We start from the raw sequence: 27,532 nt of genomic DNA, 5'->3' as shown, positions 1-27,532 counted from the left end.
ACAATTGATTTTGGCGTTTTATCTCTTTAGGATTAGATTTATTTTTGTCTCTTAAATGGTAGTAGACGTAAAACAAAAGGAACATGCTTGCATGCATGCCAAATAACGTGCAAATTGTGTGCAATGTTTTGAACGTGCAGTGATGAAAAAAGAAATTGTTCAAAATGCAGCGACGTACGAGTCAATTTCATCGTATTATTATTAATTAATAAAAAAGCAGAAATGAATTTAATTTAATAGTAAAATAAACATATTTTATTTGAATTTAAATATTACAAAAAAAAAGTATAATGAAATAATTAAGTAAAATATAATCACTACATTTCTAACAACTATGCTGATGAATAAATATTATTGATGCGCCGAAATTTTGCAGTCCTTTTCAAAATGGAAAGAAGAAAAACAGAGATATTTTCACTTTTTATCAGTTAAAAATGGATAATTAATTTAGTTGGAATGTATGAAAACATAAGATAATTCTTTATTTATATTTAGAATATACCTCATGTGCTATCTCTATTTTTTTTCTCTTAGAAGTAGACGACCTATAAGATGTATGAGTTTTAATGATGAACATTATTAAAAGTATCAGATTAAAATTTTGAAGATCCACCTCCAATTCTTTGAGCATGCCAATGAATAAACCAAAAAGATCCGAATAAAATTTTAAAATTTTGAATTTCGGTACTGTCGTTACTCTGTTGGCAAAATTATAATATTGCAAAAAGTATATTGAATTACGCTTGAACTTGAATTATATTTGTAGTAAATACCTTGGTCATAATAACGACAATTGTCCAAAAAACTGAATAATATGTGCATATAGCTAAATATTACATAAATATAATTTATTTTTATTAATTTAATAAAAAAGATAAAGTTGAAGGGATTTTGCCAACCAGAGTGTAACAGTTAAGTCTTTTTCCTGCTACACGTTTTGACAGTCAGTGTTTGTGCTTAGAATTTTAATTTCCCAAATCCTCGTAAACATCCGAAGATTTCGTTACCTATTCAAATATTAGGAAGCTGCAAAAATACACCAGTTTTTATGGACCTACTTGTAGGTACATGAACAAAATAAGATATAAGATTTGTTCGTTATATTTCAATCCACAGTTTTTATTTATTTATTTGTTTATATAAGGTACATCAACAGCTTACACGAACCTGTGCTATTTACTGCACTCGTCAAAATGTCTGCCCTTGACTAATTCGGGCGCAAAGGTACCCATTACACTAGCCGCATTTCCTCACTGCAGCAGGTTTAAGTGTATATTTCATTTATTATACTAAAAATGATCTGTTAAAACCAGTACCTATGTCATATTTTATATATCTTTGTCTTTGTGCAATAACGCCAACAACCAATATAATGGTCACCCGAGATCTAACCACATTTTGCCACCGGAGATTTAACCAATACAATTTATTTAACCTTGCAACCTCTGTCCAAACTAGCGGAACAGTTGGTCGATGCGGTTAGTTGACCGATGTCACGATCAATTTAAGACGGAACTAACATAGAACTTCATTAAAAAAACAATTATCAAACTTATGGAGGTATTGAATTTTAAACTTCTAATATTCACATTAACACAATCCAACATTTATATTCCAGTAGCATTTAAAATAATCTTTCATTGGCAAAGTCGAGATATGAAACACAAAGGATCAAACTTTGCCGCCGGCAAATTGTGTTTCGCTGTGACCATTCTGTTCATAATTTATATTTCGTTTAGATTTTGACAATAATTACAAAGTTATTAAACTGTTTCAAACTAAAGTCGGACCTGAAAGCGGTAAATATTTATCTTATTACCTAATGGGTTTGTTTAGTGACTCCTAACCTCGTGACAACGTCGCAACAACGTCGTGTGGTAACAATTAGATATACTGCTTCGGTTTGGAACATAAGACCTGAAGAGTACGACTTATGAAGCCTAAGAGTAATTGCGTATAATCCACAAACACTGAATGTATAACAGAAATAAAGTGCAGCAGGAAAGACCAGTAGCTCACCCTCTGTATAGTTTCTTCGAAGGTGTTTGGTTGAGCGGCACTCATTTGAAAGAAGCGGAGGCGGTCATAATCCCTGGGATCGACCATGGACCTCAGGGCTGTGTCGGGCCCTGGACCGAGGCCCAGGCCACTTTGAAGTACGCTGTCCGGCGTGTCGACCTGAAGGAAAGGTAAATACAAACAAATAGTACATGACACTACTGTTGACGCTAAGCGGGCTTCCTCACGACGCGATGCATTTCGTGCGGTATCGAAACAACGTATATTACGACCTACATTGTGTTTGTTTACAAATTTGTCAAACGTGTTTGTAAAATGGGAATGAAATAATGAGTTTTGAATAAGAACCGGCAATAAATTTTTTTACATTTTATTACTGGCATTTACCCTAAAATCGCACGTCTTCGATATTAAATCGCGCCGTCAGAAAGGTCTAACAATGCTTAGAATTGAAATTGTTATGTCACTGTCTTGTAGCGAGCTAATAGCGTGAGTTTATAAAGTGATGTGAATGTATGTTGTAATATATTTTAGGGCAATCCAATTTTTAGTTTTCTCTATCTGAAAGAAATTTATAAGTGCATACATAATATAATAACCTACACATTTTATTTGTGATTATTAATACAACATCGAATAAATCTTTAGGCATAGCTTTTTATAACGTCTGAAAACGTATTTGTAAAATATTACGAATTTGTTGTATAAATGTAAGTCGCTGTACTTTATGAATAGGTACAAAGGGAAACTTAAACAAAAGCTAAAACTCGACCCGAACTATAAAGAACATTTCAAAGAACATATTTACAAATTATTCAACACTAAAGCTACTTTGTTTACTTAACATACATATTATTATCGTATATTTATTCCGATTCATTTTCACTGAAAACTGTATACTAATGAAGATTCCTACATTAATCACAGGCGATGTTATTTTTTTTCCTAAATACACTGCGGACTTATTTGTAAGTCAAAACTTTTTCACCAATCATGACAGCTCCGTATAACAACTGCATGATAAATTAACATCCAGCAAATATACGGGGAAAGTTGGAAACTGTCTGGCTTGGTGCTAATCGTAAGCAAAAACGTCGGAATGATGCATAGCATGGAAATATAAACAAATAAGTCGATACGTACATTACTAGCTCAGGAGTAACAAAAATCGTTAATAAAACATAGGAACCTTGTATTATTATAGGTAGTTAATACTTGTTTTGTATTGAATAAATAAAAATCTATACCTATATTTATAAACGACAGATTGGAACGCAAAATGCATCTTGAACCCTTTTCGTTTAACGTACGCTACCCAAATATTTAGGTTATGAATTAATTATAACATAATATTATAAATAGTTCTTATACCTAATTAAAACGATTTTGTTTTAATTAGTTTAGATTTGTCCCGTATGGCATTCACTACTTAGCCCAAAAAAGAGATGCCTCCTCTTATCTTAATTTTCAAAGCTAAAACTTCCATACACTAAAGTAATAACAGAGTGTTTTAACATTTTTTATTTCAGAACATTCTAGCAACTACTTACACAAACAGAAATACACCGATTGCTAATTACTGTGTCTGCTAGGGCAAATACACAACATGCAATGTGCAAACACACGGTTTTTTAATTTTTATACTTTATTAAACCTAATCCATGCACGATCGGGGATGAATAGAAAAATCTAGAATGTTCCATGCTGTTTTCTGACTGAAGGATCACGTCATCTCGAACATGATGAAGACAATTGGGTAGTTCCCTACGTCAAAGATAAATTATTACTAAATAAGGACAGATCTAAAGTGACAAAAAAAAACGTTTCTTATTTATGAATTTCAATAAAGAAAAGTGTAATAATAGGTGCGTCATCTTGTCACGTTTTTCTATGACGTCACAGGTTGCTTTTTCATACAAGTTCCATTGTAATTTCATGTTCTGACGTTAAGTAAAAAGTAACTGACATGATTAGTTGGAAACTACCCTATTACTATTGTCATCATCTTCATCAACAACAAAAAAATATGAGTTGGTAAGTTGTCGCTACATTATAAATTTCTCAATTCATTCGTATTATTCGGTGAAGTACGGGTACATTATTTATCTTGCGATTGATGTGCCTCTGACTACACCATTGAGATATAGTCGTGACCTTCTGTTACAGTACAAATTACGTGGGTTTCCTCGCGATATTTTCATTCACCGCTGAACACATGATAATCATTTGTGATCCAAACATGGATTCGAAAACAAATCCGACAATCATTGGTGTAGGTCCGTGCTGGATTATAACTTGCGACCTTAAAGTGAGAGGCAAGTGTTCTACCAACTAGGCTACCAAGGCTCCACGGCTCGGCTCGTGCGCAACAGTGGTATGTGTATATTTCAAGAAGCTAAAAAGGTAAGGATATCATCACAATGAGGCCATGTAGCGAGAGATCAATTAATCATACGAGGCACAAAGCTTGCCCATTAAGTTAGAACTTGATAAGGGAATAAAGCGCCAGGGTCGACAATAGCCTCTCTTATAATGCGCACCCTACGTAGGTTCAGGCTATGCAAAATTTATTGACGCTATCAAAGTCATACATTTTGGGGATGAGCTGTAAGAAAACAGCAGTTTACTGACTCCAAGATGTCAACAATACAATAAATAACAGTATCTACATATAAACAAAAATCTCTACCATGGAAACGTCTGAACTAGTCTGAAGCTGCTACAAAACCTAAGACAACTATTTCCCTAATGTACACGTAATTCCTTTTTTTTATATAAAAATAAAACGATGTGTTTAAAGTTGTATACAATTTTAAAACGTTATTTAAACTCGTGTTCTCTGCATACAGGTATTGGAATCTGTTACCTTTTTCCAATCTGGCCCAATGCAGATTATATTTAAACTCTCTCGAAATAACATGATTGTTTCCGTGTCAAAATAAAATTACGGATAGAGAAAGCTAAAAGCAAACGATTTAACTGAAAATGTATTTGCCTATGGAATCGTATCGAATAAAACAGAATAATAGTTTTACTCTTATACGTCCCTGTAAGTTATAAACTATAACCTGTTTCTATTAAACTTTGTTAATTATTATGTCAAGTAAGTACAATGCTATATTCGTTCTTGAAACTTTCAAGGATTAATTTGCCAATTAATACGAACTTGGCCATGTACCAATAAAATTAATATATTTTTTTATCAATATCGAAGTCTATTTTTTATATTAATAATATAAAAATCATTGAATTAGAAAAATAATCAATGTGAATTATCATAACGGCTGATCAATTATAAAACCTATTATAGTTCAGGAACATTCAGCCATAAAAAAGTTAAAGTTTACAGATAATAATATAAAAAAGTTCAGAATAAATAAAAAAGAAACTCAGTATCGTTAAAATATATAGGACCAAAATCTGCTATGTTTTATTAACTTTAGTTCAATACAATTATCTCCATATCATCACATGACCTGTTGGTCATGTTAACCTTTTAGATATTGTTTGATGTAGCAAATCTATGTGGTATGATACCAAGAACGAAACATTTGAGAAGAATGTAAAACTGAAAAATAATCTTGCAAACATAGTGCAGAATGTACAAGAAATGTATGTCAAAAACATTGCTATGAAAATATTACCACAGTAAACGTGATAAATGTGCCCAGAGGAATAACTTCCGTAGCGAAAACTTTGCCATTGGTATATTCTGTAAAACCCGGTCCGTTTTAATTTACTTTGCCCTAAACTGTTTACTTTACACGTGAGTTTCAATGGTATCGGGAGTTTCGTTTTAAGCTAGTTTCTTATAGTCAGTATTTTATTTTTTTTCGTGTGAGATTATAGCGTGAGATGAGAGACAAATTGAACATGACTGGTGCAACTCATTTTGCTTCAGTCAGTAGTCTATAGTCTGCGTAATCATATTAGATCAGTTATTAAATTGGAAAGTTGTCATTTTGATCATCTAATATTATCATTCGGTCTAGATGGAAACTACTACGTGAATTTACCTAGTGTACATAGTGTGGGAGTCTCATATCCCCATTTAAACGCGGTAAAAACCTAGTGTAAAGTTAAATTAACTACAGTTATAGAATCTACGCAAAACATGTTCTTATTATTGTCTTTTATTTTACTTACATCTTTTATAACATTTTAAATAACGCATATACTCATATCCGAACGTGTATTAGTCATGCAATATTTTAATTCATTTGTCGTTCAACTGTATCATACTTCTTTTATTTATATTTTCATAATTTGTTGCGAGCACTAAATTCCAACCACAATGCAACGTCAATACGTTGTACGGATATTTTACGATCCGCAAAATGTTCAGACGCTACCCGTAGTGCAACTATAACGTTTTATTGCCGATATCTACAGTCTACAGGACTATAAGCCGCGAATACTGCTACTATAATGCTCCACAAGCCAAAGGCAAGGTGCCAATACACCGCATTACTCAAATATTTATTCCATCCCCGACAACGCAAATAAAGTACAAAGTTCACAGCCAGTTGTACAACATTTGCATTTTACGACGTTTAATGAAAGGTGGGAATTGCAAAAACGCACAACAGTGACGCATGAAAGCTTTACTCTCTTTATTATCAAAGATTGTGTTATCTATACACTTAATTGCTAGAATAGCATTATCCGTTTACCTACCAGAAATTAATTGTGATTTTTTATAGTTTCATTTGGCTATAAAATGTAATGAAAGTGTTTTCCCTTGAGAAACCAAGCTTCCGTGACAATTTAATGGTAAAAAACAAGAATTAACAGAAGTTAAACGTTAAGTGATGACAAAACACGCGACAAAGTAAATTTATTAAGCCAGCTTTAAAAACTAGCACGGAAGCTTGAACCCGAAGTTATAACGCGAGGGCGGGAAGCGTTAGTGGAAATACTCCGAGGCGAAAATTACAGAAAACGCGGTCGTAAAAATAATATTCGCAAGGTCTGATCCCCTAATCACAACTGGACACAACTCCAATATCAGAAAAAAAGCAACTTCTGACAGGACTAATCCTAAGTGCAAGTTGTCCGATAAGGATTATACCTCGCCCTAATGGCCTCTATCCCCCGGCTCAACAAACGGTCATAACTCAAGCGCCGTCGCCTTGGCTCAACCGACTTAACTTTGGCAGCCGTCATTTCTCAAAAGGCATGCGGTGACGTACCCCCAACCCCCGAAGATTAATAAATATATAGGTGGACGTGGAAAAATGTAGCACTTAATTCGAAGGAGATGAGTTGCGTATCTAATGCGGAGCCGGCGAGACGATGAAATTTCGCCTTGGCACAAGTTCGGTAAGTAGTTTAGTACTTTAGTTTACTTTCCCTTGCCTGACTATCGTTCGAATTATTTCAGGATTTTACTTTCCGTTTTCAAAATATCAATTTACTGAGCAGTGAAAATGACATCAAAAGTATCATAAAATTCGGAATTTAAAAGCAACAGAATATGATTTAAAAAACATTTGGGTAGAGGGTAGAGTATCCGCATATTTGTATGTTCATACGCTGGAAAGAATTTGGGAGAGTTGATTAACAAAAAGGAAAATTGTGCCAAAAAACAAAGGGAGAGGCGACAAAGGCTAAGTCGATGGGGAAAATCACAATACGAAACTGACTAAAGAGAATATATAGTCACATGGAATGCAAAATGAGGTTTGGCCAAAAAAGAATAAACGGTGAAAGCCAAATAACTGGAGACCAACGAAATGAAAAATTGCGAACGACATGTACGTTTTGTGAGATAGCTAACTATACATTCAGCTCCATTACTTATTCACAGAGTAATGAATCTTAGCTTCAAATTGCATGTCATAAAACTATAGAATCTATTTACAGTTACCTACACTTAGAATAATAATGATAAATTAGTATTAAAACTTTGCCCTCGGGCAATCATAACGATAGGAATTTATTGTTCTAACGCTTACCTTATATACCTTGATATATTACACTTTGGTGCTAAGAGATCATTTATTACTTATTCACAACGTCTAAGTTACATGGCAAAGGTAAAAAGTATTTAAATTACTTTGCAAACATGTGCGAAGAAAATTATGAAGTTGGACGACACAAAAGTATGGGATAAAACTCTTTCTTCAGATAATTGTGAACATAATGAAGAAAGATAGAGTATCGATAGTGATAAAAATGCAAATATTATTCTAAATAAATGAAGAAAATAGGAATAAAGTACTGATTAATAATGTTTGAGGTACAATAAATGGAGTCGACGTACGTGAAGCACACACAGGTTGCATTGCACGTCGCGTCATGCTAATTGCTGGGAGTGCATGTCAAAAGAAAGACCGGCGACGTTCCGGATCTGTATAATGGCGGAAGGGGTTGGGAAAGGGAATGTAAAAAAAGAATGCTGACGCCTGTCGAGCCCCGAATGTACGCGCCCTAAGATTTACTTATGAGCATTACTATGTGATTGATGAGGAAAGGAAACGTGTTAGCTTTAAGTGTTTTGGCTTCAGTTTTTGTTGTGTATAAAAAATGTAATACCGAGGACTAAAGCTTTTGATTGTTTTTACATAAATCAATTTGCTATCGATAACTATTTAATGTGAAAACAATTACTTAGTCTGAAACGATTTTAGAATTTGAGTTATAACCTGAATGTTTTAAGTCAAAGGTGACGCAATAACACGACGCAAAGGTTGCTGTTCATTACAAAACTAAAGGAATTATTCTTACCCTCTGTGGAGGCAAGATCTGCCGAGGGCTGTTGGTATGTTTTGGCGAACAGGATCCATGCTTCTCTTTCCTATGGGACTTCAATCCACGCAGCAGTCTTGAAAACGTCGTCACCTTCTTCTTGGCAGTACCGAGGCAGTTATCTGGGAAGGAAACTAAGTATGCAGTTTAAAAAAAAACTGTCAAGTTTATTGTCAAGCGGAGTACAACTTTACTATCACTACGGGAATAAAGTCTTTCGTAATTAGATGCTTTGTTACTCAGTCTCAGATGCAGCATGGTGATTCGTGGGAAAGTAACATTTATACCTACATCGAAATAAGGCACTCATCTTCAGACATGATTAGATGTCTCGACACAGTAAATAATATTGAATCGAAAGTAATCAGAACAGCATATTCTTTAATGTTCCATATTACATTAAAAGACAAAATATCTGGGTCTGTGCTAGCATGAAACACAGCACAATAATCTTGTGATCGCAACTTGTTCAGTAAATTCTTTACTTGCTGTTAATGGAACTTTACGCACGCAATCCTTCAATTTTCTATCTTCAATATAACAAGTACTTATACCCACAGCTGGACTGAAATAAATACCAGTCTATAAATAGTTTAATTATATTGCTCCAGTCCAGTTGAATTGTTTCGAATTGATCTTAAATTCTTACAACTGTCTGTAAATGAGACAATTGTAGGCATTTCCCAGGGTCTAATTGGGTAATTTAACTCCATAATCTTTCACAATAAAGGCTAATTTTAATTAAACTTACCACTAGGAGGGAATTCGTAAAAATACGCCGACCGTGGGCTTAGGCAGCTGAAACAAAGAAAGTCATTTGTTAGTCAAACATAATACTTTTATTAGATCATCAATCAGCGGCATGTGTTGGTGCTAATTAATAATATTGCGGCATTCGGACCAGGACAAATGTTTTGCTAAGAAACCTTAGTACCCATAGCTAATAGAATGTTATTGTTATAGACAGCACACTTTTTTAAAACCAAAACAATTAGTTTGAAAAAGAACCAACGACTGGTTACGCATCTAATTTATTAGGAGGGCCTTTTCATATTTTTCTGACAACAGTACAACAGATAGCAGATAGTAATCTGGCAAATAAGTTTTGGATTCTGTTATAATGTATCTGATCAGCGAGAAACAAAACAGGTCCTAAAAATATCGACAAGGCGCTTAGCTGATTATTTAGGACGCTTTCAAATTGTGCCGTACGTGACGCATTTTGTATAAATTAATCTTGCAGCGCGGTCGTCGCGCGGATGCAGAACTGCAACAACGTGACTGATTTAGAAGCACCTTTAATCGGCTTATAGTCAGCGCAACCTAGAGAAAAATGGTCCTGTAAAATATTGGTAACTGTTGTGTTCGGCACAAGGCTTATACACATAATCCTGATAACTTATGTACATTCTCTGCGTATCGTATAACAACATTATCGCATTAAAATTGAAGTCTAGTTATTGTATTCTATGTGTTCTCGCAAATAAATTGATTTGATTTGATTTGTCTCTATGATTTTAATGTTTGTGAAAATTTTAACTAGATTAACTGGTTGCTGTATGTTACACGTAGTGATTTAGAGTTCCACATTTTGTAACTGATGCTTTAGTAACTATTTGTAGCGCGCAATTTAACATTCATGCATAAACCATACACTCGGCTGGAATAAACCCAATGAAAATAGTAGGCTTATTTCCATGTCACGTTATTTGCGGCAAATATCTATATGCGTACATATTGTTACTAAACTTACTTACGTGAATACATACATATATTATTATCAACATAAAGTCAAAGCATAGCAAAGAAGAACGCTTGACTCTCAAGGTGAGGTCACAGATTCGAATCTAACAATATTCATGTATGGATTATGTGTTCAGCAATAAATAAAATGGTCATGAGAAAACCCACATTCCCGAGAAATGCGTTTCGGCGGTATGAGACCTAACCTGTATTGGGCTGGTTTTCCCTTCGCGGGTTTGAAGGTGAGTAGACAAGCAATCACTTCTGCAAAAGTCCGGTCTTTTGTCTGTCCGGTCTGTCAAATCTTCAGGAGAAGATGATACATAAAGTCACAAAGCACAGAATTGAGCAAAGCCACAAGTTATTGATAAGACAACCCGTAAAACTCCCGATATTTCTTCCAAGAGGAACTGCACGGTGACAGGTATCAAACCAACCCGTCACCTAAACAGATAGTTCATCATTTTAGAAAGGATATTGTGACCACAACTATGGAAAATTCTAACGGACATTATGATTGATCAATCGCTATTTATCAATTATCGCCGTTACTTATAGTTTTAGCCTCTTCCAAGTCACTTGAGAAACTTCTCTGCATGACTACTTCTGATGCGAATTATCAATAATTAAATATATTACCAGCATGTACAGAGCTGTGTTAATGTAAAGCTGATATGTAGTTATTATACTATATATAATTATAATCTCTTATACATACAAATTTCATACTTATTATGCATAAATAATAAATACTCGCGATTCGATGTGGATCGTCCGAGTTGCTGGATTCCGCAGTAAATGCGAAATTAATGGACATTGGCATTAACAATACCCTGTTAATGAAGACAGGGAAATGAGTTCAGTTTTAATGAATACGTTAATTTGGCGAAGGGTTTGATATTGTCCGGGAACGGGTCGATAGGGTAATTATTGACGGTAATTCAACTTCATTTAAATACAAATTTTACAAGGGAATGGATACTGTGTTTATCGTAATTTGTATTTGAATACAGATTATAATTTAAGGCTCTTTTTGTAAGGTCTAAGTTTATTACTAAATAGCTTAATTTTTTCCTCAAATTAGGCACTGTCCACGACAAAGGAAGAAAGAGAAAACAATAAAATATGCTAGCAGAATTCTGTAGATAGATGAGACAGGTATAATTTTCTCCGCCTGTATCATCCAACGAAGTGTGACTTGAGTTTTTGTACCGTGTTTTATAAGTCCACAAACAGTACACAAAGGGTGAAGAAAAAGAAATTGTTTGTTTCTTTCTTCATTTATTATTTTATGAACTTTCAGTTACTTTTCGGATGTCCACTATTAAGTATTAATAATAATGGTACTTACATATTATCTGATAATTATTTAGAAGATATGAATGCATTAACTGTCTGAGAACTGATATTAGGCAGCTAAATTGCTCAATTGTATACCAATATTTTGTATTTTTTTTAAAGAACGTCTAGGGCCCTGTGCCGAGGTTTTTCTTGCAGCTTCTTTTCCCCGGCTATATAGGTTGTGAGAAGCTGCAGTAGTTTTAGGCGGATGAGACGTTCGTTATGTAAAAATTGACGATTCAAAGTGTAACTATGTTACCTACTGAATAGAGATATTTTTGAAATTGAATTTTGAATTCACAGATTCGAAGTTTTTGTCCCTCAAATTGTGTCATATAAGATAGAAAAGCACCTCACTCAACGCGGTATATCTCATGAAAGGCTAAATATATTCAATATTTTAAACCCTATGTTGGGGTCCTTTGACTTTAATGATTTAATGAGAATTTTCAGGCAACGTAGAAAAAGACAAAACGAAGCTATAACATTCTCAGGTTATTTAATACATTCCCAGATTCATCTCTTAACGCAACTAATTTGACTGTATATTTCTTACATTTAAAGTGATTTTTTCCCAAGGCACCTGTATGTGAGAGGTTCAGACACGCAAAGAGATTAATCAGAGAGATCATTTGCTTAAATCAGATGCAATTAGTTAACGTTGGTTAGACACGTGAGATGTGTAGGAGTGACGCAAATGATGCAGGAATTGGAAATACTCGTATTTGCATTCTGGTGCATTCGACAAGCCAACTTTACGTTCCGTGTTCGGGGAATTAAATTTTTAATTAGGAAAATAAAGCTACAAAATTTAAAAGCCAATAAGTTACCGTTTTCGTGTTAAGTGGGTAGTAATGAAACAGTTCATCCGAGTTTCAACTTCTCTGTTGGATTGGATAACATAAATAAAGGCGTAGAATTCGTTCAGCTGTAAGTATTACATTTCATTGACGGTGAGTGATAACCTGTCATCGTCATATCCTTCCTTAGGACTGCAATACCAAATGGGGCTGTGTGTGAGTTGACTTTTTCATTTCTGTCATTCTGTCTTAAGTTATTTTTGACCACGAGCGTTTCGGACCACGGTGCGAATCGACTAAAATGATCATTTGAATTTGTCGTTTCGCACCGCTGTGGACGGGGCGGTGTTAACTGCCTCAGGTATTTTTAGAAATGGGTCGTTTTGGACTGCAGTGGGTTCAGATAGTATTTATTTTTATTTAAATTTACCCTGTGGGCCGAATCGACCTGTTTCATTAGTCGATTCGCACCGCGGTCCGAACCGCTTGCGGTCCGAAACGACTAACGGCCCAGCTTGTGGTTCTGCTCATCTCGATAGGAATTATTAACGCATTTGCTTCTCACTTTTCTGTTTAATCCAATAATGTGTAGTCAAACGAGACATAAAAACTACATAATTTTTTTTATTTACCCAAAAGCCTCTTATCGTCAGCTTTCAACAGGGATCAGAATTTAAAAATATGAACCAGAAATGCCATATTATTATGCAATAATTCAGTTTACTTTGCAAAATATAGTCCACAAAGTGCAGTAAATCACTATGAATGCTATCGTATCGACATGCAATACTGCGGATGCAATGAATATTGATTTTCGTACCAATTGACTTCCTATTAATATTTATAACACTGTAGATAACACTCGCAGTTGTAGCATGGATGCAATACAGAAGGGACAGATATTTAGCACGTTTATAAAATTGGCTTACTGTTTAATTTGTATGAGTGCGCTCCGTATACTATCCGTTCGAAGAGAAAAGACCATGGTCCAGTAATTGGCATATTTATATGCACTTATGAAAAATTAAAAAAAAAGTTTTTATCTCGAGCTCCTCCGTGCTTCGGAAGGCACGTTAAGCCGTTGGTCCCGGCTGCATTGGGGACGTTAATTGGCTGATGATGATGATGATGATGATGAAAAATACTCCTTTGGGTATTTAAACACGTTCCGCTTCGAATTATTGCGTTGACAGCGACTCCCCGAACGGCGATTTCCGCTACGGTGAGTCTCTTTACGGCGAATGGCTGGACGTCACGCGATTTTTTTTTATTTTTATAGCCTCTTTAGACCGAGATTTCCAGACACAACAGTTAAACAATGGGGTTTGGATTTATAAAGAACATTTGGTCTTAGGAGGATAGTACAGTCATGGTAAAGACTGTTTGGAAATCAGCCTTTCATCAAATTGGAAATGCACGGCATACTCCAGTGAAAATTTTCCCGCTAACAAGACTACTTCAGGATAATGCATATTCGTATCATCCTCAAACTTTGTGGTAGCAAACTTGATCAATAGGAAGATTTCAATAATGGATAACATTTTTCAGCTACCAAATTAAACACAAGAACCTAGCTACAAGCACATTAAGAGTTGATTTTCCCATAACTTCTCTTGTAACAGCTTAGAAACTTATTAACTTCGTTTATACATTAAAGCGAATGCCGACTATTACAAAATAACTAGCATATAAAACGATTTCAAACCGGTTCTAATTTAGCTACCTCGAAGTGAGAGCGCCTAACGAGTACAGATAGCAATGTACATAACGAAGCATTGCGCTTTTATACAGGCACTTAGATAAATCCCAGTTAAACGTATTTTCACATACCTACTCCAAAGGAGTATTCAGTAGCTACTACGTACGCGAGCATTCGCGTCCTTGCGCATTCTTGTGCAAACGGGACACTTTGTACGCGAACTATAAGTACCTATAAGTACAGAGCGTTTGTTAACAAGCTTTGTTATTATCTTATTTGATCAAATATTCGATATAATACACAGAGACGAATAGCTCGATGATAACATTGACTTAACCGTCTCCGGTTGATGAAGGGGAGGCATATGCCCAGCAGTGAGACATATATAGGCGTTTTTATATTTTGCAAGGGGTTCTTGTTAGTAATTACGTGCTCATTAGGATATGATTTTGCGATATTCAACTCCTAAGGGGGTAAACAAATTGCAAAGTTTGTATGAAATATTTATAGTTTTAATAGTAGGGTTTTACGCGAATGAATTCGTGGTTAACAGATCCTTCTTTGCGAGTCGGTGACGATCGATGCTTTATATTTGCTGACCAATAGTTGGCCAAGCTTACGGCATTGTCAGTGGCTTCATAAAGGTCTTTAATAGTGCAGGTGTTAGGGCACTTAGGACAGGACAAAAGGTGAGCCATAGTTTGTAGTGATACTCCACAGCTATAGTCAAAAGTTCAATTTAAGCGAATGCTCAGCACATTGAACACACACACCACATAGACTCACATAATATATCTGGTATAGCATCTCGCCAACAGGCAATCTCACAAAGCTTGTTAGTGAGAATCTCGACGGTAGTTGTGTTAATTGAGTAACGAGTTACATTCACGCTTCTGTGTTTAAAACTTGACAAGGTAAAGTCCTTTGCATGCGAAGCGAGATGTGTAAGTAAGCTTCTAAGATGACAAGCGATTATTCCGGTTGGTGTGCCAAGGGGCTCAGTTCATTAAAAGTTGAGGAAACATTTTGTCTTCATTGTTATGGAACTTTTTATGAACGAACGGCCTTCGTGGTCCAGTGGTTTGAGCGTTTGGGCTCACGATCCGGAGGTCTCGGGTTCAAATCCCGCTAGGAATATATGACAAAAATCTCTTTGTGATCCCTACTTTGGTTAGAACATTACAGGCTGATCACCTGATTGTCCCGAAAGTAAGATGATCCGTGCTTCGGAAGGCACGTTAAGCTGTTGGTCCCGGTTACTACTTACTGATGTAAGTAAGTATTCGTTACATGAGCCTTGTCAGGGGCTAAGTTGATATCAAGTGGAACTTCCTGTCGGAAAATTCATGAAAATTGTAGTGTTTTTTTATACTCAGTTCCATACTTTTGCGACAGAAAATTCCACTTGATATCAACTTAGAATTATGGTCTGAATCATCGCTCAAAGTTTTCGTTATGATGTGACTAACACCCTGTACGTATATAAAATGTGAAACTTATGAAAATACGAAAGAAGATGAATAGAAGTGCTGCATAGAACATTCATTCGTTCATTCTACATAATAAATTCATTTACGGAGCAAAGAAACATTCAATTATGTGATACAATATTATAAAACGTTCGTTAGTCATGTTAAGCTTTGTCAATTCAACTAAATGTCATTTGTATAATTTATGTATATTTACATTCGTATGCCTTCGTTAAGATAAAGTTTCGACGGTTGACAACTGTTTAAAATGTGTAATCTGACATGTAGGTGGACGTCTATAATGCAGCAAAGTATAGTATCCAGTTGTACATTAACATATAAAAGTATATTTAATACTTTTGTTGTCGCCGCATAATATTAGTATAAAAAATTGAAATACTAGTTATATTACTACATTTTCTTTTGAGATTTATTATGACATTTACTTACCTACATAGGTACACAAACAAAGGACTAAGGTAGACAGAAGTATAGATAACCTGTCCTTTTCGTTAATTAGTAAGTATTTTAAAACACCACTGTTGGCATCCCCAACAAAATTATTTTGTTATTTAAGTATGGCAATACTTGCCTTCTTCTTTTTCTAGAATCTGCGTAACGTGTATCGTGTGTTAAACATTTTATAATATAAAAATAATAAAAGTGCCGTCAATAACACTGAACACAGAAATCAGAATCATTTATTCAACGTAATTATCTTGGATAAACTTGTTGAAGGTCAATGTAACATTTTTGAATTTACGTCATTTCGCAAGGTGTTATGGCTGAGGAGAAGAAATGACAAGAAACTGCAACAGCAACACATCTTTTAAAAACCAATGGTACACATTACAAGTTATTTAATAACTAGAGGAACACATTCAATACCAGACACTGTCCAGCTGTATTATTCCGCATTCCATCGAGCAGAGCATCGCCACCACCTAGATGCCCACACCACTATAACTACTTATTAAGTATATATTTTTTATTCAATTTCTTCTTCTATCGTGTGGGTTCTGGAATCAATGACCGACCCCATCAACCCTGGTGTCAGGGTTATTGAGCCGCCAAAAGCCCCTGACACGGCTCATGTAGAGTAAGACTAACTTAATTATATCAGTAACTACTACTACTCCAATTTGGTACTTACTGATTTAACGTGCCTTCCGAGGCCTTGCCTTGCCCGGTTTGTTTAACGTGCCTTCCGAGACACGTATCATCGTATTTTCGCACAACTAGGTGATCAGCCTGTAGGGAAAATCTAGGAATCCAAAAAGGATTTTTGTGATATGTCTCCACCGGGCTGCGAACCCGGGATCTTCGGCTCGTAAGCCAAACGCTCAATCTCTGGATTTGATTTGATTTAAGGTCTTAGACCCAAAGTCTTTTTGTAATCCAAACTAATGAAAATATGGGCGGCAGAAGAATTAATCTTTGCTCTCCAACAAATTGCAAGGTTCAGTTATTTACTAAAGAAGACCAGCGCAAGCAATAGTAGTATATTATTATATAAACGACTCTCTAAATCGCGGATGGCGTGAAGAAACATCGTTAGAATCTATTGCAGGCGTCATTTGAACAGCAAAACATCGTGAAAATCGTAAATCCGTGTATCTATTCGTACACTTCTCCATTAGCGTAAAGAAGGACATTTACGATGGTATTAATTAGTCTAAATAGCTACATCTAGGACCTCATTAACATCGAAATACAGTTTAGAGTGTGCGTAGGCCACAATGAGGCACGGAAACGGCTGATCTAACGTCCAACAAATTTATGATAGAAGTAACAAATGAAAATGGTACTTAATGAGGGAAAGGATGAGTACATTTTACGTATATATTTTATGTAATTACTTCCACATAAGTATGCTCTGTGCTAAACCGTGGTAGCCCAGTTGATAGAAAGCTTGCTTCTCACTTTGAGGTCGCAGGTTCGAATGTAGCACAGGCCTAAACCAATGATTGTCGAATTTGTTTTCAAATTCATGTTAGGATCATAAATTATTACGTGCTCAGCGGTGAAGGGAAACATCGTGAGGAAACAAACATTCCTTAGAAATGCATTTGCCTAACCTAACCTGTGTTGGGTTGGTTTTCCCTTCGCGAGTAGGAAGGTCAGACAGGCAGTCGCTTCTGTAAAAAACTGGACCTGTCAAATCTTCAGGTTAGGTAAGCAGACCTTGTGAATGCTAGGGGGACGAAGTATGCGTATCTTTAAGTGATGTTGAACCAATATAAAAATTGTAGTTTGTAACATTCCATTTGCTTCGATCCTGACACACCTCTCTTGCTTCCTCCACATTCACTAATCGTTTCATATACGCACCCGGTTCAGAGTCGATCGTACTGAACCTTTTCCAATGACATCTCCAATTATTATTGTCATTATTAATAATATTAATTTGATTTTGATTTGTGTGCTAAATTACATAGATGATTCTACTTTGGAGTTGTTGGAGTTGTGTCGCGTTTAAATATATTTTTTTGTGTTGCGATACATTTTATTAGTTCATTCTTTATTTCCTTATGCTCACCAAATGTCAAAATTTTTACGCCCAGACTTATAAACGAGCTAGATAACACAGAGTTATATTCAAAATGCTCTTATAACTGCACCATTCAAGCTACACCAGACTGAGGAATATATAATAAAATAATTTCCTTCACACACTGAAGTGGTGAAAGCAGTAAATGCAATTCAACATCTCTTGACACGTACTTGTTAACTACAGCCTGACTGAGGGCTTGAAAATGAATAGGACAACTGCACACCTCAGGCATTTCCATTGAAATACGACTTACGCCATAGACTTAGGCTTCACAAGAATGTGAAATAGCAGGATAAGTATGCAGGAGCCAAAAGAGAATTATAGATACTGTTATATTATTCTGCTGTCGACTCATCTACTATATTCAAACAGACCTTTTCTTCTATAGTGGTTAGACTACCGGCTCATAAAATTTAATATCAGTAATTAGCAATATAACATTAGCAATAACAATAAATAGTAATACTATGATTGCATGCTATAGAGCTTGTTTCACCTCTTGCTGATAGATAATCCAGAACGTAATCTGTAAAAGTCTATGGTACAAAATTTTGAAGTTTTATGTAATAGTGAACCAAGGTTGGATAAGTGACAAGCGGCACATTTTTTTATTCCGATTTTTTTGTTTGTATTTTCAAGCAGAAAAAATCTAGTACATAATGCACATATTAATAAGTATAGGAAATATTATTATTATATCGAAATAGGTAAGATATATTATGTTTGTCACTGCCAGCTAGTCTTTCATTAATGTGTTAACCATTTTCTAGAAAACTATTCGCTAGTTACTTAATTTGTGTTTATTTTAGTTTGAGTGTGAATAACCCGGACTGCGGTTTCGTTGAACAATAGGTACTTTCATAACTAACTTCATTATAACTTTCGAACCTTTTCAACTTGAGTTAGGATTTAATTAGCTAATTTAATTATCCTTCCATTTCTCTTTTTTCTCAGAAACTGCATACTGCTAAAATGATAATAACGTTATCTCTTAAAAGGACTGCGAGATAAACAGTGACAATCAGAACACCCTACCTTATATTAACCACAAAAATAAAACGCAACGAGATAAGCCTAGGAAATTCAACTTAATAGCAAGCGCTATCCAGATCAACGGTACAACGAAGCCAACTATTTTCGTCCAAGAATGCTTCTGTCGCCAATCGAATGTCTGATTTCAATTTAGATTAGCCGTTAAACATGCAGCGTAAAGGCTTATCTAACGAGTACACCTGTTAAAGTCAAAATAATATATGAGTGCCCTCGCCATTCTCGTTAACATTGGTAAAACCGCGAATCTCCCTTGAGTATAAAGACTAATGCTTCTCTTACGTTACCTATTCCAGTTATATTGGAGTCGATATTTTATCAATGAATTTTAGTTTTGTGTCCACAATGTACAAGTATAATGCGGATATTGTATAAGTCCGTCAGGAGTTTTATTCATAAGTATATTGGCATCCACGTATTTTTAAATCATCTCTATAAGTACTTCTTCCTTTAAGTTAATGTTGGTTTAGGTATTTTGTTGTGTATACGTCTCCTTGCAATTACAACCTTTATATTTTATCTCTAATGCTGTTGCTTTTCCATTGCTTCCTCCTCATGGTTATGAAGCTAAAACTATATTGTTCATTAATGTTATCATTACTAATTATACACTTAGGCATCCCTGCTACAATTATTATTTGATCTTGACAAATTGTAATATGTACAATTGTAAAGTGTATCGAAGTTATACTTTATGTAATAATTATACACTTTTATAGTCACATCACAAAGCACACTTCGAGCCCTATCTTATACATTTTATCAAATTCATAAAACGGTTTGAAAATTTTAATTTTAAAACTGTTACTAATGTGTCACAACACTAACAACATGTCCAGGAATGAACGTGTCTAGCATAAATATAAATAAGTGGAACAATAATCGGTGCTTTGGATTCAAGTTTTGGGCTTTGGGTTCACCAAAGGATATTCAAAGTTGCTTCTGATAAAATACGTTTAATACATTTATATTTATATATTAAAATGTAAACATGTGCCAAGGTTATTTGTATTAATTTATGCGATGATAATAAATAATCTTAGAGGTTTCAAGCCTCAGTTTGATGTACTTAGGTAATACAGGAAAGAAAACATGAGTAGGGTTATATACATAAACATAGGATAATTACAGAAAGTTAGAGTCACAGTACACAAAATGTACAACTTAGGAAATTACACGTTTAGGGGCTAAACTGGAAAAAAATGTGGGGTTACACGGGGCTAATGGGTACCAAGGGACTAACTTTGGGGGTCAACACGGTTACGTTCATAAATCGTCGGGTTTACTGAAGAGCCTCTGGCATGTACCTATTTGCACAGTCTGAAAGTCTTCAACTGGACTCAATTGATCGTTCTCTCTAAATCACCGAGGAACTTCAAGTTTCTGATTGAAAAGGTTGAATATCTTTTGTTTTTTACTGCGTATTTTGTATTCCATATAAGTATTAATATAATTCCGTTAAACTGCGTGCACTAATTTACTAACGTCCATTTTCTATTGGCGTCAAGGCTAATAGAAAACACGTACGTTTTCTGTATATCTCCAATAATTCAAGTGAATGAGATAACTAACTGATTGGCAGACTGAATGGCAGATCGACCCACACTTGAAACCGTTAGGCTTAGAAGTTTGAAATTATGCGTATAAGGTTATTTACATTACTTGAGTGACCATTAAAAGCGTTTTGGAATTACATCTCCTAAAGTGTCAAAGCTGACGAGGAGTGAGTGTATGTACTATTTATATACCTAGAGGATACACGCGCGATGCTATTTTATGTTATGTTGAAGTATCAATAGGATGAAAGTTTGTATGAATCCACGCTGCCGAAAGCTAGTGCAATAAATCAATGCTTACCTCTGATAATTATGCGGTTGATTATGCATCAGCGGTTGTGTCGGTTGGGCGAGTAACAGCTGTTTCTGTTGTTGTTGTCGCTGCAACATCTGTTTGCCAAAGACCCCGTAACCAAACCCGTATATCTCGTCTTCCTCTTTATCTGTGAGGCAACTTGACGGCTGTGGACAAATTAAAAATATATTTACATATTGCTGCTGCTTATCTGTAATAAATGGAATAGTAAGTAATATAAGCCTTTATTTCGGACAATTTGTAATCTTTTTTTAGGTAATTAGGTATATTATTATGACTCTAGTAAGTCGACATCGACGACTTTATCTGTTTACCCAATTTTGACAAAGGTCTGAATAATAAGTATTTAAAATGTGTTTGAATGACGCGTTGCAATTGAACGTATGGTGATGATTAAGAGCGTTCATGCAGAAACGTCGCGACGCGCGTTGATTGATATAAGATTATAAATCAGACCCTAGCGGTGGCAATAGCGCTTCCAGACGCGGTGCGGCTGATGACTCCGCAATACGGTAAAATACGGTATGATAATGGTAGTCAGTCACTTAAAATCTTAAAGATAGTAAGTAGCAGCACAAGCTTATGATTGACTTGACTTTGACGAATCGTGGTTCTGCCTATTTATTGGTATTGAATGAATACACTAACATTTATAATTAGTAGTGTAATGATAAACTTTTAAATATATCCATTCGTTTGAAATATATAAATAATGTCATTGAAATCATGCAATAACCTTTTATTTTTAAGCGACTAGTGAGATAAATTGCGTAATACATGTTTTTAAATAATATGTACGTAAATATATTTTGCACGCTGCCTTATATCCTACTGAAAATGAAGCGAAAAAGGACTTACTTAATACATTTTAAAATAAAGCAACATTCAAGGTTTGCAACAGAAATTATTATATAAGGAATCAGTAAAATAGGTAATAAGTAAGGATTTAAAATTGCTACTGACTTTTTGGTGAAGGAAAACATGGTGAGGGAACTTGGATACGCTGGTGAAGGAATGAGGCGCATGTGCAGTCCACCAACCAGCACTGGAGCCGCCTGAAGCTTCGCCCTCATAGTAGCTTGGCTCTGTGCTCTGCGATGGGACATAGAGGCATTTGTAATGATACTATTCTACGCATTCATAATAAATATTACAAGGATTATGCTGATTTTTGTTAAGTAAATTTGCTTGTAGAAAAATACAAAACATGCAGTTAATATTTTTTGTTTGTAAAACTATGTAGGTTTCTTTTTTAGGCCATTATAGACGGCGATACGGCTTACCACCTATCACGTTGGTAATAGAAAGTTCGGTGAGGTGTGGGTAATATTAGTTCATCTTGTGATGTCTAGACCTCAGACTACCCCGATAATTTGATAAAGCCGTGAGTTTCTGTTATGTTATTTTTAGGGGACAATAATGATTGTTAGAAATAGGCAGTACCACGACGTCTGAACATAGATACATTTGGTGGGTTAGATAGATTATCCATTATCTATAATCAAACTAAGTCAATCACATTAGACATAAACAAATATCTCGTAATGACAGACAGCACAGGAGTCTTATAATGTTACAGTGAAAACTTATGACCACGATTAAGGGTATCGGTGTAAAGCACTTTTGCAGGTTTTTTGCAGTCGAAAGTGATTTTGACCGGTTATGAGTTTTAACTATAACATATACACTTACACCTTTCATATATGATGTATTGTTTATCACAATTTCACCATTCACTCTTCCAACTTGTTATAATCAAACAAACCGTGGGCGTAATAAATCCGATTACAACACCAACGCATAATTCTGCTATGACAATTCAATTGCAGTTGCAATTATCCGAGTTTGTAATTTAATTATCTGTAGTTCAGTTCACTGCAGCCAGTGCAACTGTAGATGCAATCGCTGTGTCGGCTTATCGGATTATTAGTCGATCGATTTAGTTTGACTTTCGATTTTCACGTTCATTGGCATGATTTAGAACGTTGCGACTGTATTTTGGCAGGCGAGGCCTTTGAAAGTGTCTACTATTAGTAGCAGCGGTACTTGGGTTATTCATAGTTCCGAGATTGCGATCGCAGTATTTGTGTTATTAAATGTTTGTTATTTATATAAGTCCAGTACTAGGGTATGAATAATTGACTTGCAATATATTGTACTTGCATTATGTGTAATGTATTTTATGGTACTAATGCATTTTTTTTAATTGCGTTATTTTATTAAAGATGTATCAATCCCGCGACCCGATTACTCTAGCTATAGAGGCGGCCAATCAGCTCGCGACACCAAACACTTCAGAACCCCGATACCGACCCCGCCGGCATGGTCGACGATTTCCCCTTATTCAACGCTTATCACTATCAACCCACTAGGGTCGATTAATTTTCTTTTGTCTTAAATTTTGTACCGGGTGAGAGCCCTCAGCGCTCCCCATTTGACCGGCCAAGTACTTATTGACATTTATGGCAAATCTACAATAAGTCACGTCAAAACAAAATTGAAGATGTATCTTTAATTAAAAATAGAAACGCATTATTTTTGTATTATAATACCTAAGGTACTGTTATCAGTATCCCATTTGTAATTCCATTTAAATTGCGATCCGAACCCTTCTAAATAAGGTATCTGTTATGAATACATTACGAATGCTCCAAGCGGTTTAAAAGTTCAGACAAAAACCGCAATGTTACCAGTAAAAATACTCACTGAATATTTGCCAGGTACATAAATTGGCTGAGAATGGGACGTTGTCAGGTTGTTCAAGGCTAAAGACCCCGGGCTGGCAGAGGGGGGTGTTTGGGGGGTCCCAGGGCCCCCTAGTACCCTCATTCGGGGCGACATCTCGTCCCATTCATGTCTCCTTAGTTCCTCTAGGTGGTCTAGGACATCTCCGTAATGAGTGGAGAAGAGGTCCGCGTATCTTGATGCTAAGCCTTCGAGATAGCCTCTGTCGCCATCCTGTTGAAGAAAGAAAAGATTGGTTTAGATTCATCATCATCATTGGCCTTTACATCTTTATCAGATGATTCAAACAGCGTTTTTAGGTTTAGATTAAGTTATTACAAAAATATTAATCACGGAAATTGAAAAGATATTAAAAACAATTATTTGCAGATTATGTTCCCGTAACATAGCAAATCCCTACTCGGATGGATGGAGTTACACGATTAAGAAGATAAATAGACTTTCAACTAATATTTCAATGGAAGTAATAAGTACGCAGAATGAAGAACATACATAGATAAGATAAATAAAACGCTTCTTTTTCATCATTATGACGTATTTAATCTTTTATGTATAATTAATAATGTTATTTTATTCGTGTTTTATAGCTATACGTTGTCTTACTTTCGTGTTTTAAAGATTTTTTTTCCCTCGCGTGCATGTGATAGCATAGGTATTACTTTAGTACTACTACTTTTCAGTCGGCCCTTAAATTCATATAAAAATAGGCAATTAATTCAACACATTTATGGACATTGACCACCGGACATTGACCTTTCAATTATAATAGTGACATTAGGGATCGGGGCACGTTTTGTCGTTGAAAGTGTCAACCGTATGCTGTATTTATCGATATAGTTACTAGCGAATCGACCCGAATTTTACAGCCTTATAAGTTGTTTTAGAGAAATGCAGATTATATCAGTAAAAACCAAAACAGTGAAAGAAATATAATCCGAACATATAGGGTATGACAAGTTGTAAGTATTGAAGAATCGAGTAGTAATTAGTGTCGTTTTCATATTTACCTAATAATAAATAAATTTGTATTTTTTTTAATATCACGTTACGATGGTGCTGATGCCAGCAGACATCTAGTTTTAAGTTATACCTATCATTGTCTTATCCGCCGAAAAGGAAAGGGACGAATGTATGACAGCTGTTAATTTTAAAATGAAAGAGTGAATTACTGAATAACCCGGGCAAATCAAATAGGTATCTCGCTGCTATGTAACCTGTTTGATGAATACTGTTAACTTAATTCTGTCGGGTTATTAACCGATGTAAAATGTTTACAGGGTTGTTTTAGACTTCAGTCTAAAATAGACGTGTATTCCATAAAATTTATGCGTGATGATTTTCTTCCTTTTTCAGCGGATAAGGTGACAGGAATATCTTTTGATTTCAAATAATGAGCTTTCTTAACCACCTAGCAAGAAACTTAGTACCAGTTCATATCACCCGTTTTCTACGAATGTTTTAATTTCTCGCTTCTTCCATATATCACATCACTACCAAAGTATTTAAATCACTCTCAGCCAGCGTTTATCACGTACTCAATTACTTTTAACGACCATTTTCTTCGTAACACGCGACTTAATTACTAAGTGATTTCGTCCAAAAAAAATACTGTAATTTGTACCTAGAGACCTATTTGCTGGAGTGATCCCTTTCTTCCGAGCAATTTCCTTTTGGCGGGAAAAAAGGGGAGTAAATAGATGCAAGGGAGGTAATTAAGATCATCAGCTGAAAATTTATTGTAAGGATTTAAAATAAAGTAGGCCTGCGATTGCTGTTTCCTCAAAATTATGTAATTAAAAGTGGTAATAAACATAAAATTATTGCGCCCTTTGTTTGGTTTCTAACTTTGGAATTCTCCAATTTCATTGTTCTGCGTTATTTATATTAGAATTTGCTGGAAAGGACCGTTTAAACGGTCGTGCGTGACAATGATAATGTAGAGATGATAATGAAAGAATACCCAGATAAGTATATAATTTAAATTATTACTTTTTACTTAGTACGCCTACCCGAGTACGCCATGTACACATTGGGGTTAACAAAGTTATCAGGTTATGATTGCCAAGATAAAATAATGATGAGAATTAAAATTGGGATATACATAAGTCACGAACGTATCGCCTACAAAGTACGACTTAACCACGAATACTAACCAATACACCTGAATCGTAAAAATGAAATGTTAAAACGGTATTTCCAACAAAAACAACAAAACCAAAATTAATATGAAACGGTCGACCTAAGAAGCAAAAGGCGAGTGAATAAACAAAGACGAATAATCTCAGCGCCACGAAAGAGTTCACTCTTTCATTAAGTCCTGGATGGGAATAACTTTTCGTTTCCCTGGATAAACAGTATAGCAATGAAAAAGAGCATTTCGGTTTCCCGACCGTCCATTGATGGTCGGTAAAGTAATTCTCAGGGGTATTAAGAGAAACTCGTTATATATTAATACGTTTTGGGGCTAAAAGCCGGAATAACTGAGTGTGTTGATTTAGTTTTACAAAAAGGGTTACTGAGTGACGAGTATATAATATAATATACGCATGGTCAAAAAATACTTAAGCATATGATATTAATTTCATGCTACCCAATCGTCGCGTCGCGTCGTTCGAAATGGACTTAATAGTAACTGTATTTACCATCATCAAATAAATGTTACATAACATAAACAGTCTGCACTATTTATTTACTTATTTTTTTATTTGTACACAATTCCATCCATCCATCCATCCATCCATCCCCATCCATCCATCCAAATCCGTCCATCTTTGGACTTCGTATCAACAGTGGCTGCAAGTTGTCTTTGATTACTTGTGGCTCTGCCCACCCCATTAGGGATTACGGGCGTGAGTTTATGTATGTATGTATGTTTTATGTTGTACACAATTAAACAGACACAAGGAACATACAAAGAAAACAGATTGTACAGGTAAGCAAAATTTAGAAACTAAATAAAAAAAAATTGAAATTACTTATTCTAATATAAAACAAAAAACCTAAACTTACAAACCAAATAATATGCACTTCTACTGGACACAAGGTTTATGTTACAACTAGACGTATACAATATTATTATTTATTTTCATCTCACTTAGTGGGAATGTCTAAGCGCATTGCTTCGCTTAATTACTAGTTCCCAGGCTTATTTTCAGGAAATTAAATCTAATTGAAATGTGCCTAAAACGTTTGAAGTACTAGTTTCCTCGATTGAAACGTTTTTCAAGTAAATAACATTCAGTGGATAGTTAAATAAACGGTTTCGTCATGTAAAATGAATAGAGACGAAATTAATAGTTCTCTATCACGATCTGTGTCACTCGATTGCCATGCAGATTTCGTCGAATTCCGCTTGCAACGATCGATACTTTTATACTAAGGCAATAAATAATATAATTTTGGACAGCCTATATCCCATATCCTGTCCGACAACCTATGACCCACAGCTGGACTCAGGCTTCCCCTCAATTACCTGAAGGAGGTATGAAGC

At 35.2% G+C, this 27,532-nt stretch overlaps 1 protein-coding gene across 9 annotated transcripts in view; it reads right to left on the bottom strand.

Moving 5' to 3' along the window:
- Positions 1 to 27,532, bottom strand: part of LOC126369608 (uncharacterized) — a 137,446-nt gene that overhangs the window by 9,693 nt on the left and 100,221 nt on the right. For 4 of the 9 annotated variants that reach the window (XM_050014101.1, XM_050014103.1, XM_050014108.1 and 1 more), the window contains exons 2-7: positions 24,004 to 24,255; positions 22,261 to 22,389; positions 21,283 to 21,443; positions 9,521 to 9,567; positions 8,749 to 8,903; positions 2,020 to 2,178 (exon numbers count right to left, since the gene is read on the bottom strand). In XM_050014101.1, coding sequence (XP_049870058.1) covers positions 2,020 to 2,178; positions 8,749 to 8,903; positions 9,521 to 9,567; positions 21,283 to 21,443; positions 22,261 to 22,389; positions 24,004 to 24,255 — 903 coding nt within the window. The remainder of the gene's footprint in view (positions 1 to 2,019; positions 2,179 to 8,748; positions 8,904 to 9,520; positions 9,568 to 21,282; positions 21,444 to 22,260; positions 22,390 to 24,003; positions 24,256 to 27,532) is intronic. The other 5 variants (XM_050014107.1, XM_050014106.1, XM_050014102.1 and 2 more) reach the window with 4 other exon arrangements.

The sequence above is a fragment of the Pectinophora gossypiella genome, chromosome 9 (genome assembly GCF_024362695.1).
Source record: "Pectinophora gossypiella chromosome 9, ilPecGoss1.1, whole genome shotgun sequence".
Lineage (NCBI taxonomy): Eukaryota > Metazoa > Arthropoda > Insecta > Lepidoptera > Gelechiidae > Pectinophora > Pectinophora gossypiella.
Note: the sequence above shows the minus strand (reverse complement) of the source record. Positions and strands in the feature narration are given on the sequence as shown.